The 18,811-nt window shown below is 40.8% G+C and overlaps 1 protein-coding gene across 13 annotated transcripts in view; it reads right to left on the reverse strand.

Moving 5' to 3' along the window:
- The window catches only part of UBE2F (ubiquitin conjugating enzyme E2 F (putative)), a 90,600-nt gene that overhangs the window by 2,730 nt on the left and 69,059 nt on the right, over window positions 1–18,811 (reverse strand). For 2 of the 13 annotated variants that reach the window (XM_027800800.2, XM_027800795.2), the window contains one exon: window positions 12,286–12,393. The exons of the other annotated variants lie outside the window; for them this stretch is intronic. In XM_027800800.2, coding sequence (XP_027656601.1) covers window positions 12,316–12,393 — 78 coding nt within the window. In that variant the 3' untranslated portion in view covers window positions 12,286–12,315. The remainder of the gene's footprint in view (window positions 1–12,285; window positions 12,394–18,811) is intronic. 13 annotated transcript variants of the gene reach the window in all.

Consider the following 18,811-nt stretch of genomic DNA (forward strand, 5'->3'; position numbering starts at 1 on the left):
CATTACAGGAAATCACTGTAATATGCTTGACACCTCAGCATCAGGCAGCAGGAGCACAGCTGTGGAGACCAGCCCTGCAAGGGCTGCAGAAATCCCTTTCCTCCCCATCCAGGGCCACTAACACTCGTCGTTGCAATCTCCAATGTGGTGGAAACTGAACGAATTAACTGAGGGCTTGATTGTATGTTACCTCCTACTCTTGTGTTTCTCCAAGAGGCGGGTCACTAAAAGAAACTGGACACAAGGCTAACAAATATCAGGGCCAAACTGTATCTCCACTGTATCTACAACGTCTAAAAGCAGCACAGTACAGACAGCTCAGAGCATCCCCTGCTTTTTCACCCACCTTTACGAGGTTTTCAAATGGGAAGATGGGCTTTCAGCAGTGACTTAACAGAAGCAGGACCTCAGCAAAGAAGGAAGGCTCCAGAAATCCATGCTGTCACTTAGGCTGACTTGCCAGATGAAGGAACCGACAGCATTGTCAGGAATATATTAACACAGTACTCGCTGCATGTGAACCCCGTTGCTGAACAGGAGGTTCTCATCCCATAGCTGTAATACTCCATCTTCACATGCCATATGGCTTAACAGTTCCTGATTAACAGGGGGCACTTTTCTACGTGCACATCTGTTTATGTGCAGTACTGAATAATCAGAAGCAAAAAAATTAATCAGAGCAGCACGTATGCTGCATTATAAAGAGAAGCATACAAAATCCTGCTAGGAATGCTAAGGGAAAGAAAAGGAACTCATATCACAGGGAGTAGAGCTGGAGACATGTCGTTCACCTGACACACGGATGCTGCGTGTGCAAGCACCCATTGCCATGCAGTACATACCTGCCCTGATACTCTGCAACACAAAGCAGTGCATTTCACCATCTCTTAACTTCCCTTCAAGGACAGCTCCTAAGCACAGGAAGATGGGCTAGAAGGCAGGTTGTGCAAAACACCTACTCTTACTAAAAAACCAAAGCCTACTGACCTACATGGAGCTTATTTGTCTGATTCTTTCTGCAGGAGTCTCCAAGGAACTGCACCGAACCCCAAGTCTGCATTATTGCCCTGAGCCCCGGTCATCCTTTGATGTCAAGACAGACACCGATGAGAAACAGCATACTGCATCCTGTGGTCTTGATGCTGAGAGGGCAGAGAGTCAGGTTTGCTGCTGGAAATCCCCCACATCAACGACCATTTACGCTCCTGCCAGAACACTCATCTAGAGGATGGCAGTGGCTGCTTTGCCCAGTGGGGCTCCTGCCACATCCCTCTGGACCTGGATCACATCCCACTGCTAGCTTGGCCAGAGGCACAGCTGCCTGCCTCTACAGTGAAGTAGCTTCCCATGTCATCAGAGTTGTCAGGCCAAAGACTGACGAGGGGGGAGAGGGCTGACTGTTACTGTGACATTTTACTACAGAAGCACTGATGCTGTAGCACATGAAACTTCATCAGAAATGACTCACCCAGCCGTTAAGTCCTGACAGGCCATCAGTGAGTGCTGAAAATACCACCTGGAACAGCTTTACAAAGTAGAAATCTAATTTTAAACTACCATCATTTGCCCTCCATCAACCTCACTGTACAGTATTTCCTTTACAAATTTCAAGACAAAAGATATATGGAGTAAGAGGCGAACAAAACTGCCCTTGGGTTCTCTGGAGATGTGCTGGGTGGTGGGGAGGAGTGAGGCTTGGGTTTCTATTTGGGAGCAGTACCTGCCATCTCGCCTTGTTTAGGGCGGAGAGGTGTGTGCGTGGTGCTCAGCCAGGAGGCAGAGCTCCTCTGTGCAAGTGTCACGTGTTTCAGGGACCCAAATCAGGCACTGGCCTCACGGGCAGTATGGGAAATGGAAGCTCGGACAATGCCAGTATCCCCGTAGCATGATGGCCATCTCATCACACAGCACAGTAACAGGACGGACAGTACAAGTGTCGGATTATACAATTCAATAAATGCCTTCCCCACACCTTTTAAAGAAAAAGAAGAAAAGGTATGGGATGATCAGCTGGGAACAGGAAACTAAGAAAAATGTAAACGAAACAAAACAAATCATAACTCTAAGCATACTTAGAGCACAGCAGGTCCTTTCCCAGCTCCAGCTGGACATCATGAGGTACAGATGAGCCCAGATGCAGCTCTGCAGGGGCCTAGGGCCTCACTGCCCTGCCCCACATGCCACCCCCTATAGCTCCCAGGCACTGGGCAGGTCCCTGTCCTATGCCAGTCCTCACCCTGGATAAGCAAGACCCTGGTGGAAATTCAGGTCTGAAAGTGCTCAGTTCTCAAACCCATGCATGAGGAAAAACCATCTAAACTGGGAGATTTTACACAATTTTGGAGCAGACTCAAAGCAGCTTTGCCCTGAGCTGTGGGGAAGCGAGAAGGAGAGAAGAGCGCTACGTGAGTGGCCCTGTGGGAAGTATTTGCTGCATGAGTAATGCTGGCCAAATCACCACTTCATTTGATGAAAATCAGATGGAGACAATCAATCGAAAGGAAATTCAACATTCATCAGTGGATGAAGAGTATGGAATATAAGCCATGATGTATTTCACAATATCATTAGCTGAAAACTGGGTTACAGCACAGACCAGTAAGTTAAAACATACATCCCATCAAACTGCTCCTTTGTATATAAACAAAGAAGCTCAACAAATAACCTTTAGGTAAATAAACATGCCTATATGTGTGTATGTGTGTGTGTGTATTTGGTAAGAATTCTGGCCAAAGACATCAATTTCAAACAACTTACTGATTTCACCATTTTGATTTGTACTGTATGTGCAATGATTTGCATGATGAAAACATTAAAAAGCAAATCCTTATCTAATTAGCTTTAGATTAAAAAAATAAAACACTGACTGATGTAATATTAAAAAAAAATCACTTAAGTCACAACTGATGAGCTGCCCATCTTAAAAACATGCCACACCAAAGTAAGATTAAAAAAACCATAAAGTAGACTGTAAATTGTTACTACAAGATACTTAACACTGAAGGCATAAACAACCTCAGCACCTGGCCAGAGTGATAATTTATCACAAATCATGTATCTTTGAGGAGCACTTGGGAGAGGATATATAGACAATTACAGAAACAAAAGGAAAACAGCCACACCAAAAACCCAGAAGATAATTACGGTTTACAGCTTGCAAAATCATATTGAAGCACGCACTGAAGAACTAGGTACCTTTCTGAAAACTGGGGTTTGACCTGATTTGACACCTCTAAGAGAGGAGACTATTTTTTCAATTCATACTGCACTGAGTTGTCCTGATTAACTGTTTGAGGACTATTAAGCTTCTAATTTGAAAATGAAAGATCTGCCCTGTTACCCAAGGCAAACGTAACACTTCTCTGTGGCAACTAGCAAAGAAGTTTGGAAACTCTGTAATGGAAGCTATCTCAGGGATCTTCTTTTACGTAAGAATTACACAATTTAAAAACCCAAACCAAAGAAGATTTAGCTCATTATCCTTAATATATCCACTACTAGTACCACTTCATGCACTGCAGTATTTGGCAAAATTTTTCTTCTTCCTACTCACAATATTGACCTGATTTTCTGCCCTGAAGTACATTAGAGACCAGAGACTATACTCTTCTTCGGGGACTCTATTGGTTGAAGGCTGAACTGGCCAGTCGCTGCAGGTAAATGCACAGCGTACTGCATCTGTCCTTTGATCATGACTACAACCACCCAGATACTGTGACAAACTCTTTCTGATCCACCTTCACATTGTTTAGATTTACAATTCTTTAAAATTCAAATGGAGATGAAAAAAGATCACAAAAATACTTAATTGCTCCTGCCCTTCCCTCCTTCGTGTTAAAGCAAGCAATGAAATAATAATAATAAAACACTGTTTTTACAGAACACTATTTTAATCCAGAGTTTATCATCAAGGTTAAATTCCAAACAATTTCTGTCAGGAGCTTACTTGTGGTTTTATTTGAACGATTTAGTAAAGGGGTCTTCTAAGCACCAGGAACATGACATTACTAAGCTCCAGCCAAAGCTTGGGAAAAATAAAATAACCAGGTAATTTACCCATTAGCTCAATGAATATTTAAAGCGACCTTTTCTTTCTTTTCCATCTTGCAGGAAATAATGAGTATTCACACACCCACCAACCCCCACATATCCACTCCCATTTAAAAAGGAGCTGAATGAAACCTTTGAGTAATACAAAAACCTCAAGTTTTTCCAGTTCATGTTCCTGACTTGCTATCATTTCCCTGTCATTGTTTTATTTAGCTCAGCCTCTACACCATCTGAAGAATTTTCCAAGCTCTGTAATTAAATCTTACTTCTATGAAGAAAAATAAGAGTGGGGGGTGAAAAACCTATACATAGGCATCTCCCACAGGCTCCCATGCCTAGCAGGTGCACTTGAAACTGCATCAGTTTTCATGGCCCATGTTCTCTACTTCAGATTTTAAACACTATTTGTAGACACCAAGCAATTCTGATTTTGCAAAATGATGAGAAAATGCTTTAGTAGATCTCCTTGGCAGCTAAGTCCTAAGGGGGGAAAATAGTGGAATTTTTACTGCAGGGAAAGAAAAACCAACAACAACGAAACCTGAAAAATGCCACTGCTGTTTTTACTGTTACTGTGGGGAAAAAACCCCAACATTGTGGGGAAGAAGAGAAATGCTAAGTTTTGGACCTTTTTTCTGAAAAATATCTGTAAATATATTTTATTTACAGATTACAGAACCTATGTGAAAAGTAGTGACTTGCCCGCCAGGACACTGCTCTGGGGAGAAGCTGAAGATGTGTTGCAAAGATAGAGTGAAGCATTAATATGCTGAACATGAAGCAGCACCATTATTTGTTTGAGATTCTCAGATCCTAAGTAGGAACCATTTCCTTATGCTTCCGCAAACTTTCTGTTGCTTGCCAGTGCAGCAAAGATAAAGGAAAAAAAGCACTCTCTGAAGTTACTGGAAGAGGAAAGGGCTATGGATTAGGAGGCAGGGTGTGAACGCTGCCGGGGTAGCCAGAGATAACTACACCTAAATCCAGTTTGCGCAAAGGCAAGGGAATCGAGCCAGCCTGAGGGCAAAGCAGCTTCCCAAAGAAAACCATTCCCTGGATCAAACATGATGCAGGTCCTGACACTCTTGCCAAATCTGCCCTTTGGCTTACAGAGCAACTTGGCTGGAGACAGGTAGTGGAGATTTTTGTGAGCCCTCTGGTCATACAGCTGCAGTGCCAAATGACTCAGGATTTGCCCCGACTATGACCGATTTGCTTACTACCATTTATGATTTCACCTAGGTTGCCGAACACAAAGAAAACCTCCTGGGACTCAAACCAGGGAGCACGGAGATTGCTCGGTCACTCAGTGCCTGGTATCAGGCACCCATCTCCCTGCTCCTCCAATGCTGCTGGGGTCAATACGAGTCTGGCACCAGGCACTCTGGCCATCTCCTCAATACAGTTTTCGGAAAGGGTTATACAGAGAGCCCTTTCAGGAAATTACCTGAACCTGAATCATCCCAATTACACTGATGTTAACCTCCTCTCTGCTGCAAACACACTTCCACTCAAGAGAGGATATGTCCTCAGGATCTGACATCTTAATAGATAAATTACAAATGCAAAGGAAATGGGAGCTGTGTGGGTCCAGTGAGAGGATTTTTGCAAGTCATACTCTACTCAAGTCAAACAATGTTCAAACAAGCCTGACCAGGCAGGTGAGCCACACAGCTCAAAGAGTTCAGACTCCTTGTTTGCATTTAACAGCCTTCCTCTTGTATGTTTCCATTTTAAAGCCATGCACTTTTCTAAAGAATGCAAAGCAAAAGCCTTCCTTTTAAGCCACTTACTTGCCTAAAGCACATAAAAGCTTTAAAACATCTGCATTTCTTCCACTACCTCAGCAAGTCAAACCATCTGCAAAAGCTTAATCAATTTTGCTGAACCTGAAAGAGGTTCCATCCATAATCAAAGTGTTATGAAAGATGGATAATGGTTTCTATAAATACTTTTTGCATTAGAAAAGTAATGTTTTTCCTATTTACATCTGTTAGCACAATTAGCAGCTGTGCTGCTGCTCACTGGCACATGCTGTTTAATGTAGTTTATGCTCACTGGGAAAAGGCTTCAAAGGCTGTAACACGGACACGGAACATAAAATGAGGCAATCCAAGAAAAACCCCAGTGCAGTTCTCCAAATGCAGGAATATTGCAGAAAAACAAATAGGTATTCTACCGTGATTGCCACAATTTCGGTGAGAACAACAAACACCAAACAGGGTGGTTGGGTGTGCAGAGGAAGTGAAGGATTTACTGCAATAAACATGGAGATAAATAAATGCAATGACTCACAAGGAGAATTGTTATGAAAAGATGTTTTTGGACTGGGATGGTACTGTTGTTCTTAATAAGACAGTTAAGCTGTTATCAAAGAGTAATAAAAACCCCACAACAAAAATTAAACAGCTTCCAAAAAAACCACATCAAGTTTGAAAGCCTTTTGGGGCTAAATTCTTTTCCAGTGTGGTAAAAGCTTGAAAAGCTAAGGTTAGCCTCTAACGCAGCACAGCAAGTTCTTCCCTTGAGAAGCTCCTTCTGCTGCTTACTGACTCCTAAACGGTAAATGTGGTGTCCACAAGCACTTGTACTGGCTGAAGAAATGTGGTCTGAAACAAACAGCTTGAAGAGAGTTTCAGAACAATGAAGATGCTGGGGCTCTAGCTTTGATGTACACACTGACCGCCTGTTACTGCCCTGCTGATGTCTTCAGGTGCCACAGCAACACACGCGCATCCCCATCACCCACATGAAATCAAACTGGTGCGTGGAGCAGCTGACGTCTAAGCAGTGGCAGCATACGTCAGGAAAGCGAAGCTACAAGTTCTGGATCAGTTACAAGTACTTTGGGATTCATTACAGATACGGGGAAAAAAGTTTGCTTACACAAGAGATGATGGGCTTGTCTGGCCAAGGGTGAATATAGACTTCAATTCTTCAGATACACTTTGTGAGTGCATTTAATTAGAACAATTCTTCAGTGTTTTGTAACCCCTTTTAGAAGAAATCAGGAGATAGATACTTGATTCAGTATCCACAAATAAATGCAAGTTTCTTATTTTACTTGAAGAAGGTTAAAAAAACCTCTCATACTATCATCACATCAGTTTTGTACTGTTAGAAATAAAAAGCAGTGTTCTTGAAAATGTTCAGAACTAGCTACTTCCTATTAGGAAGACAGAATTCAAGATGTCAAGGGTTGGTGCAGGGCTATCAATTTAAACCAGGGAATGATGTTAAGTGGAAAACTTTATACTAGACAACAAAGACAGATCCCAGTCCAAGAGAAGCTCAAACATGAGTAAGTAAAACAGCACCGAAGGATGAGACTACACTAATTCAAGCAACACACTGACTCAAATATTCTACAATGCAAACAATATAAAAAATGAGGGCCTGACAAAGCCAGCCTGCAGTAAACATAATGAGAGCAAGACCTGGGCATGCTTCTCCTTGTCAGCATTAATGATACCCCTCTTGACGAGTACCGCCTTATGTTGTCTGTCCTTCCCTGAGCTAAAAGCTAATTGCATCAACAGAGTTGTTGACAAAACCCAGCACTGAACAAGTTGAAGATGAAAATAAATTAATTTGTATGATAAATTCTTGGACCCAGATCATATATCAAAAGCCTGATGAGTTCCTGGAGGCCCAGATCCATCCTGGTAGCTCTTCCTGAGTCTCTCTGGAAAAGTAATGGGAGAAAACACACACAGAATGGGCTAAAGGAATGGAGATGGCCATTCTGGACGGAGAAAGCTGCTGTGTGTTCGCAGTACAAAACGTAGCACTGAAAAGATGAGGTCGGCACACCAGTCTGGAATGCTGTGAGTCTTGGAGAGACCATTTGCAATGATGACCCCCCAAAGCAATCACTCATACTTTTAGGTATGATGGATCAGCGTTACAAACTCTGGGACAACCAGCTGAGATCCCCAGTAAAATAAACAGACACCAAGAAGAGAGAAAGGTAGTAAAGGAGGTCAAGTTAGAGCTTACCTATGTCTTTATACATTTCTTTTGCAAAGACTAATTGGATCCTCCCATAGAAAGAACTGTGTAGAGAGCTGTCTGAAAATCTCCTGGCACACCTCAACTGCAGATGAAGCAACAGGAAACCCAGCAAAGACCAAGGGATTCCTGAAGTACTGTAGCAATCACCACCTTTGGCAAAACAGTTCCTACAATAGTGAGTTATAAAACAATACCTTCTTACTGTTTCTGTGGGTATAGAAGTAGCTGTAGCGCCTCGAACTCTTTTCTGCCATAGTCCTGGATACCATTGCAAACTGTTAGGAACTTTGTTTTTCACTATAATTTCTTGCCAAGAAAGACTGTGACCTCACAAACTTCACATCAGATTAATCCTAAAATCACGTGGAAGAGTGAAAGTAGAGAAGGAGAAATCCAGTTTACAGATGAATTGAAAACATCTGAAAATGGTAAGAGCTGTTGAGACATTATGAAAAGGAGAGCGGAATGCATGCAAGCAGAGCAGTTAGTATGATACAGTATACAATTTTAGAATAGGTTTTACAATGCTACTCTTCCCGTAAACCTTGAGAATGAATAATGCCAAGATGAAGAAGCAGTAGCTTCAAAGCCTTGACTTCAATTACTTCTTAAGCAATTTTAATAGCATATATCTCTCTATTGCTGGAGTAAGAGCCAGTAGTTCCTAAAATGAAAAAAGTGAGAGTTCTGTAAAAATCCCCTAAAAATTAATGTATATAATAGTCTGATTACTAATTACTTCAAATACGGCTAAATATGGAAGAGGAAAAAAGAGGAATGTAAGTAAAAATATGCAGATCTCATGAACAGTATGAAGTAATGGAACTCCCCGTGGTGTCTGAATAGCTTGCGGGTAAGCTCTCTTTACCAGAATAAAGGCTCACTTAGTGCGGAAGAGACTATTTGCAACACAGACATTTTTACCCATACAGCTAGGGAATATCTAGCACAATCAAGAAAGGGCTTTAAAAGACACATTTAGCAACAAAGACAGCAAAACCTGACTGCTTACAGAACTGCAGACTACCATTACTGCTCTCCTTCTCCCCCCACCAATACAGCTTTTCCTTGGTAATCTTTACCACCCTTCTCTTCCAGCAAGAACTGCAGCTCCTTCACCCTCCTGCAGCCCTGATGGGCTGCACCCAGGTCTCCTCATCACCAGCCCAGGGAAAGGCAAAGCACATGCTCTGCTCTGAGCTGCACATGCCCACACCGGCCCAACAGCAGCCCACCCAGAGTGGGTCCTGGCTAAGCTTGCATGGCAGACTTCCCTGGTAGATCACTTCAGACCATCCTCTCTTTGCTGCTGCTGACAGTTTTTGTGACAGTTATGGGAACTGGATGTAAAGACTCTGCTGCTCTGTCAAATCTGATGGGAATTGATGTGTGTTTAAAAGCTACGGGGACTGAGGGGGAGGCTGGGATGAGAGAAGGGGACAGATGGATGGCATCACTGCGTAAGCCTTATGCCTTTACAAAAAAAAAAGACTAAAAAGCAAAGAACTTGCTAACGGTTCACTTCAGTGAAGCTCCAAGACAAACTGATTAAGTATGGACTAGATAAATGGACAGTGATGTGGACTGAACCAGCAGAACTGCCGGGCTGAGGGGGTTGGCATCAGCGGTACAAAGTCTTAGTGGAAAATTCAAGGGATTGCCTTTGGGGCCAATACTGTTTAACCTCTTCATTAATGACCTGGACAGAGGACCAGTTTGCTGATGATACAAAACTGGGAGGAATAGCTCATACACAAGAAGGCTGCACTGCCATCCAAAAGGACCTGGACAGGCTGGAACACCAGACAGAGCGGAACCTCTGAAGTTCAACACAGTTCGGAAATGCAGAGTCTTGCCCATGAATAATGCCACCCAGCAGTACATGCTGCAGGCTGGCAAGCAGCTTTGCAGAGAAGGACCTTGGGGTTCTGGTGGTCACCAAGCTGACCATGAACCACCAAAGAAAACCACTGGCATTCTGGGCTGTACTATGAAGAGCACTGGCAGCAGGTCAAGGGAAGTGATCTTTCCACTCTACTCAGGCCTGATGAGAACACATTTCGAGTGCTGTGCCCAGCTCCAGGCTCCCCAGGATTGGGAGGCATCTGTCATATGAGGAGAGACTGACCAGGACTGTTCAGTTTGGAGAAGAGAAGACTTAGGGGGACCGTAATGGGTACAAATACCTGATAGGAGACTGCAAAGAGGATAGCCAGACTCTACTCAGGGGTGCATAGTGACAAGGTGAGAGGCAATGGCAACAAAGTGAAATACAGGAAACTTCTTTTAAACATTAGAAAGAGGGTTTTTTTACTGTAAGGGTGGTGGAACACAGGAACACATTGCCCAGAGAGAGTGCAAAGTCTCTGTTGTCCTTGGAGATGCTCAAAATCACATGGTTCTGGGCAACCTGCTCCAGCTGACCACAGGGGCTCAGCTAGACAGTCTCCAGAGGTCCCCACCAACCTCAGTGACTTCACGATTCTGTGAAATACCTTCTGAAAAGGCCTCAAGAATGAAGTGCTGGAAAATCTACAGTTAAAGAAAAAACACACCTCCTACAGTGATTCAGAATCATTTTGTTATGCTGGGCGCAAGAAAGAAAAAATTAAGACCTTTAACTTGCAGTTACATTAAAAACACAAGCTTATTTTCATGTAGCCTGTCAGCTGCCTAGCCAAGTTTTCTAGTGTCTCCTTATCAACTTCATTATCTATAATTTTATATTTCTTCCAATTATTCTGCTGCTGTTAGAAGAGTATTAGACTGACAGACTCCAAAACAATATCCAATTTTTATCAGAGAAGTGCAAGTATAGAAAACAGAAATCCGTCAAATACGATAGTGGCACTGAGGTTGACACATCTATCCATACTACAGTGATGCACCAAACATAGGAACATTTTGTTAAAAGTATAATTTTTAGTCTTGAGGAACGGAGGAGGAATGTGTCGGGCTTGTCAACTCAGTAATTCTTTTACTCTCAGCTCCACAGAAACCCTTTTGTTCTACATCTAATTACTATTATCTCACATTCCAGTATGTTCAAGACCAGACTGTTTAGCTTGTAACATATGGATGGGTTCCCCCCCCTTCTCCTACCCAATTACAGTTTTACAGTCTAGGAAACTTTAATAAAAAAATTACTTTAAAGCTGAAGTGCCCTGCAGTTCTGTATCTCTCCGCACTTACAATAATTTACATCAATCATGTTGAATTGATTGCTTCTAATGATCAAGGCAAAAAAATTTCATGTATTTTAGTAAATATCTGTACTATACTGCTTTGTTCAGGAAGTTATCCTCCTGATGGCAGCCTTTATTTTTATTTTTAAAAAGATGGCCACAGATTTTAATCACACATGAGAGAATTTCCTTTCAGCCAATGAATTATAGGTGGGACTGACTGTAGAATATAGTAATTATACTATGGATGAGTAACCACTCATCACAAGGATAAATGAACTGTGTGAAGCCACTGCCAAGCAATTAAGAGCAACTCTCCTCTGAGCAGCACAAGCAGAACAGTTTCAAAAATCTGGGTGAATCCTCTTTTTGTCAGTGTTACACAGTGCCAAAGAAGGGCTCCTCAAGGAAGAACGGCTATCTGAGCCAATTCAGACACGAAAATTACTTACTGTTAGAGACTCCAACTTAAGACTTGCACTGACTTCCTTGCCAAACATTCTCTACTCTATTTCATCACAAATATGGGCTGGCTGTAGGGTTGAAGCTTAAGACATAAGAAAGAAAAGCCCTAGAGTCTCAGCTGTGACTGCAGTCAGTGCAATGCAATGCTGATTTAAATCACAATCCAATCTCAGTTCTAAAAATCAGAAAAAGGATTTATTTTGCAGGCAGATAAAAGTAGTAGAATGTCAAGCTTAGATTGCAAAATTGGTTGCTTCTGCCTTGGTGCATTTTAGCTTTTCTGTGTAATGGGAACCTTTAGCACCTAGAAGCAAGAAGGGCAGCAGAGCAGAGCAAAGTGGTCTATCTTTACCCCTTCCAAATTGAACTTGCCAGAGCAGAGAGAAAATAGCTGAGAAAAGTTGTCTGTGTAGGATCATTACAGCAAGACTGAGACACATTCAAGTAAAAATTAAGGAAAAGATAAGAAACAGAATGCAATTTAAATGCCAGGGTGTTTAATATATTAAATGCAGGGTATGCTAAGAGGAACCAAATGAATGTCCAGATCCCCACTGCTTTATTGTCCTACCTGGGGTGAATCATTTCCCTCTCTACATCACTAGGTTCCCACTAGCAAAGTAGCAAAAAACACAATGAGCTCTTCATTGGTGTGCTTTGTTTCCACCGATGAAACACCCTAAAATAAGAGCTAGGCATTAGATCTCAAATTTAACTTGGAGTTAATTTACTCAAATTGACTTAAAGTAAACTGAGAATACCCAAGTATCTATGGCCCTTGATACTTTGGCAGAGAGAAGGTAACTGCATCCTCTTGTCATGATAACGTGTCTTCATCTGCTTCAGGTTTCTGGCATTTTGTGTAAATTTAAGTCCCGTCTCAAAGAAACTGTGATCAAAATTGCAATGCTAGATGATCAAACTAAATTCATAGACATCATATCCTATTCTAGTGTCAAACATATCTACAAATTCTACTGTAAATCAGTATCAACCAGCTTCATGATACTGAAAGTAACAAAACAAATCCCTATTTTTCTTTAAATCCATTTCTTCAGTTTATTATTAAAGATATCAAAATGAAATCACTTAGAATTACTAGAAATCATTGTAAGAAAAATCAAGACAAGGTAAAAAGCCTGGCTTAACTGCAGGCAATGGAGAAAAAAACCCCAAATTTGCAGTTGTGAAACATTCATTTTCATTCCTGATGAAGCAAATAAGAGTCTGAAACCAAAGGATCATCTTTGTTGTTTAGATCTTCCAGAGTTATCTACCTATTTAAGCTTTGCAGACAGACACCTGTGAACTTTCAGACAATATGAAACAAACAGAATATTCAAAGTATGTCCGAACCTCGTCTACTGCCTCTTCCTCCTATTAAATGTAATTCCTATTTATTTTTCAAGAAGGATTTCAGCTCACAGGTTCATATGCTCAATGATACTAAAGAATCAAAAGCAGCTGTTGTTTTCTACAACAAGCACTTTGGAAGTTATAAAGGACTTATTTTTAGTTGAGTGATATGCTAATACCCCATTAGATGAGTACTTCACTGCAGTAACACAAGAAACACAGCTACCTACAGCTACAGCAATTGTTCAGTATCTCGTCCCTGTAGATTTCACTGCTGGTGAGCATGTATCCCATCAGGGTTCTTTTGGTCAGCAGCACCATTAAGGTTTGCTTCTGTTGTCACAGCCAAACAAAACACAGAAAAAGCAACTGCCCAATATTCCAGGACAAGTATCTGTAATTTAAGCACAAAATTATAGAGTGCCTGGTCATAAGCTGACATAGTGGAGAGTACTACCTAATCAGAGAAGGCAGCATGTAATAACCAGCATCCTTACAATAGCCTCAGATGAGAAAATCCAGTGGGATTAAAGCCCTTGATTAAAGGGCTCTGGGCAAAAATAGCTGTTAAATTGTTCCTAAAAAACTCATCGAAAGTCTAATTTTTTTCCAGTGGTAAAACCAGTACAAAATCTGCTGAAATTAATGTCAATGTCAACAACTGCTGACTCCAACGGATAGGGCTGGCCAAATGACCCACATATGTATAAGGATGGTGGCTATGGTCAATCCATACACTCAACAGAAGACCATTGGCTCAAAAGTAGTAACTTACTTGTAGCTTTCACTCGGTAGTGAAACATGTAACATGGAAAGAAATCTGCAAGTTACACAGTATATGTTTTACTATTGAAATAAAGCTCTTTCCAGGCACCAAAAAAAAGTAATTCTGGGCTTACAGATTTTGTTACTGAATATTCACACTACTGACAAGGTAGTTAGTACATGATGACAAGCTGAAGTTTTAGATAGTTTCCTTCTAAGTCTGCCAACACAGGGCTGGAATCCATAGAAGGGACCCATTCCCTGACAACACTTCATTTGGCAGCTATAAGAAACCCACTTCTCTCCATTTACTTTGCCAAAATGAACGTCAGGCTAAACAAGGTAATTTTTGAAGTCAGCACTGACTGGAAAGTAAGTCCAGAAAAAATTGTTTATTGCTGATCTACCACTTTCATACACCACATTCAACAGGTCATCAAATGGAATTTCAGACTAACAAATATTCAGAGTGCTACCCTTCCTTGGTGTGTATGCAGACTTGGTTTCGTAGCCAAGAACACAAACAAACAAGATGCTCTCAGATGTTATCCCTTCCTGCTGTGTCAAGTGAGCCATCAGACACCATACCCAAAAGCACTAGCAAAGGCTCATGCTCTGGATACAGAAGAGTGCAACTAAAGAATCACTCCCTTTAATCAAGAAACAGCCAGCACCACCAGGTACTCTACATAAGGTGGAAGACACTTCTTGACTCTGTTTTTTGACTTTGCTCATACCAAAACTCTCCCACATTACTTCTGTGACAGGTGTGCCTGCATCTGTCTCTCCTCGAGTCATTTTAGAGCAGGAAACTACGCTGCCTTAATAAATTACAAAATAAATCTGATAAAGGCAGAAATCCAAGCAAGCAGCACAGAGCTGTCAGTCATGAATTTGAGGTTACTGACAAGCATGCAGCAGAAAACAGGCCAGTAACGTGATGTGCCAGATCTCATAACTCCCTGCACAATTAGCAAAATACCATGCTACCTACATCACATTGCAGCTGGATATTATATTGTATCCTTCCAGTAACAGAAAAGTTACATTTTGTTTTTATCTCCATTCATTTATTCAAGATTACATTAGGGTATGTTAACCCAGCATGTCACTAACAGCTTGTAATCTCTCTCCGTACTGCGATCAGCCTTTGTTCTTGCATACAGAAGACAGGAACGAATGGCAGATAATCTGTATTCACACTTCAATACACCCCTGGGTCTTGCAGGAATAGTTAAATACATTTTCATGTGCCACGCTGAAATGAAGGAAAGGCAGTTAGCTAATGCTATTTTGTGGAATAGCTACTACAATATCTATGTAAAACTAAAGACTCATCCTGAAAAACTCTGAATGGTCTCAATCCATTTTTAATTGAAGGAGAAGCTGAGGGCACCCCACACTTTGCACATTTAGATGCACACTATGACTGACCTGTCTCTTTCAAGCTACTACAAAAAGTGTCAAACTCCAGTCTGATCCTTCTGCCCTGCCAATAACTGATACAGATGCTTTCCCAATATTTTGAAGAGGCTGTCAAATATGTTTTGATGTCTACATTCTCCATTCAGTTGGCTTAACAGATGAAAGCACAGGTTTATTATTAAAACATTTTCAGCTTTCAGTTTGTTATACCATTATGTTATTGGCCAGGACTTAGGGAACAAACTGAAAACAATACAAGAACATGTTCATTTTATAATTCCTTAAAAATAATTTAGTGAAACTTCAAAGCATCTAACAGTTGGCTGTTTTCAGTGAGGGACTACAGGACAGAGCCTGGCATTCAAATAAGCAAAAGACATAACAGATACATCTTGGAAGATAGACTCTAATGTATTCTGACCTGCATAGGTAAGCTTGTAAAGCTGGGGAAAGGGAGGATCACAAAACCATACTGACCTTTTAAATCTCACTCATGTCCCACAAGTAGGAAAAGCCTGTGCAGTACTAAGAGAGGCAACAGGGCAATAGTTGTGCCAGTAATACTATAATAATAGTTATATATAAATATAAATAGAAAAAAAAGCGTCTTCCACTTGCAAGCATGCATGCTGTAGTGACGATTTCCAGATCGGACACAGGGTCATTGTAAATCATTTCTTCTAAACATGAGTATCTAGCCAGATGTTTCCACAACACCTAGTAGGCTTCACCTGGACCACGTATGCAGGAAATGCTACTTAGTGAAAAAGCAACAAGGGCAACACAGCACAGAAGAGCTACCAAAGGACACAACTGCCTCTTTAGCCAAGCTCAAAAGTGTCTGCTTTAATTAAAAGCATTTCCACCCAACACAGCTGTCAAGGTCACTGCAATGAAGCGTAAAAGATAATTTAGTCAGAAGTCTCTTCAGTAAAATCTGGTAGGAGGGACTGAAGAGCCTCCCACATCAAACAGAAAGAAGAGCCGTGATGTCTAGCTAGATCTACTGCTTCCCCATGGCAACTCTTCCAGTGGCTGTGGTGGGGGAAGAGTATTGCCAACTCTGGGGAAACCTTGACTCAGAGGTGCATCTCATCTCCTCTCTGTGACTTCAAGCTTCAGGCAAGCAGTGCAAAGAAAAACCAGTAAGCCACCTTTCATAAAACGGCAAATATAGGTTTTCTCTCTGTACTGTGTAGTGTGACAACACAAGTCACTTTTTCATGCTCCATCACTTCTCTCCACCATGTCCCCCTGCAGTTAAAACAGGCAGGGTGAGGACAAGAAACTGCTCCTCATCTCATGAGCAACTAGACAATGGACTTCATGCATGATTGCTCCTCTAGCACCAGCTCAAACACATTAATAACAACAAAATACTTTCTTTTTTTTTTTTAAAGACCACCTGAAATGAACTTCAGGTAAATGTTTTCAAAATAATTTCTCTATTCTAAAGCTCATTTTCTAGCTACCTTGAACCATTACAAAACTTTAGGCATCTGAGCTTAAAAAATGAAAATAGTAATGATCAGAATTCTTCAAATATCATTAGCACTGTCTGCACACAAAATTTCATAGGGATGTGTTTGGGAAACTGGGAAAGTTTAAGAAAGGTTATGGCTGTGATGGGAAGTTGCTGTAGAGGGTGATAAGTTTGACAAAAACAACTGAACTAAAACCAATGCATTAAGGAATTAAATGAAATTATTTTAAAAAAATTCCTTGGGGAAGGCACTAGAAAAAGAGCTTGCCATTAAAAAAAAACCTTTCGAGTGCACTGCCTGGACCCAACCCAATAAAGAAACAACCATTCAGATAGAAACAGAATATAAACTTGGGTAACAGAGAGCTGTTATTTGACCTGAACTACTCATATGCTTTTAACTACTTTGCAAAATAAAACCATTTCAACTGTTTTCAATTTCTTCAAGGAACATCACCCATGAAAGAACCACAGCTATTTCACATAATTCATATCTATCAGGAAAACAAAATGCCTGTTTAGAGCTATTCTTAGCGCTTTTTACCGCAAATATCTCCTCTGAAATGTACAGTGACAAGATGCAGCATATGTAGACCATGAGATTTTATTTATTATATTTTTATATAAATATTTTATATTGAAATGTCTTTTACAGAATCTTGGACAATTTTGCTGAGTACTATCCAAACAGTTTTGCACCCAAATTTGCCAACATTCACTACAGATCAGTGTATAATATTTCTAAATCTCAGACAGATTTATTTCAAGAAATTTACTTCTAAGAAATAAATTTAGCAAGTAGAAAACCCAGTGAAGAACATCCCAGGAAAGCTTTTGCTTCTAGCCACACAAACCCAATTAACTCAAAGCTGGAAGAAAATTTCTTGCAGGTCAATCGGTCTCCATTTACGAAGAGGTGAACCAACCCAAATGCTTCATGCGAGAAAAGTTAATGCGCTAAATGATGCATTCCCTGCAATGGTCACGGTACCTTTGTAGCCTAAGTTCAAACAACTAAGCCACTCTGTACTTGAGTTTTACATAAAGCTAAAGATAAAAAACAAAAATGCCAAGCCTAAGGAGTTTGGATGTAAGGAAAAAAAATATGTTATTCATTAGAATCCTCCTGCAGATGCTTCATTCATTTCCAACACAGATGTTAGCTAGTGTCTCAAGTGAAGGGCAATAGTTCGCATTACTCAGTTGTTTCAATAAGCAAAGGTGGTGATCTGCATTGAAGATGCTGACCTGCAAGCAAAGGAGCCTGTGCTGGCTGGCAGCCACTGCCAGCTGCTCTGTTTCCGTGAAGGTTGGGATGGTTCTGGAGAAGTGGCAAGGGAAAAGACCTGATCCCTTCTGAGCAAGAAGAATCACTGCAGGAACTAAGCAAGCTAAGTACTCAAATGCCTTTGATATAAAAATGATAATGAAAAAGAGCAGGTATGATAGAGAAACAGAGAAGTTACAGTAAGTTCAATGAAATTAATTACTTTAAACCAGAAGAGCTGAGGAAGTAATACAGATAATGAGTATTGTTTTCCAAACTTTCCAGTTTTAATTTTGTTTTGTGTTACTGTTTGTCTGCTTAGGGAATCCAACATACCTGCAACTTGCTAGCATTTACATCATGCTTTTCATTCAGATGCACCAAATAACATTTCAAACAGACCAATCTTCTGATATATGAAATTGCATTAATAGATGAAAACTAACTTCAAAGTGATCAACGACAATAGATCAAGAAGAATCCAAATTTGAAGAAACTATTTCGTTTCAAAGCTACACAGAAAAATGGATTTTCAAGGTAGTCTTAAATCTAAATGTAATTATGCCCTTATTATGTAGAAGCACATAAATAAGAAGCCAGAGGATAAAAGTGATAAAAAGCCATGACATTATTTTGGAAGAGTCCTTCAAAGGATCAAATCTGAAATAATACACGGGCAGCGAGCTCTGGGACTTTTAACTGTCTGAAGGCATTATCAGTCTGAGGACAAAATTACTCTAAACTTCAGCAGAGATGAAGATCCAAAATCTACCAGCTTCTGCATTTAGCACCCTGCAGGGT

The sequence above is a fragment of the Falco cherrug genome, chromosome 8, assembly GCF_023634085.1.
Source record: "Falco cherrug isolate bFalChe1 chromosome 8, bFalChe1.pri, whole genome shotgun sequence".
Taxonomy (NCBI): domain Eukaryota; kingdom Metazoa; phylum Chordata; class Aves; order Falconiformes; family Falconidae; genus Falco; species Falco cherrug.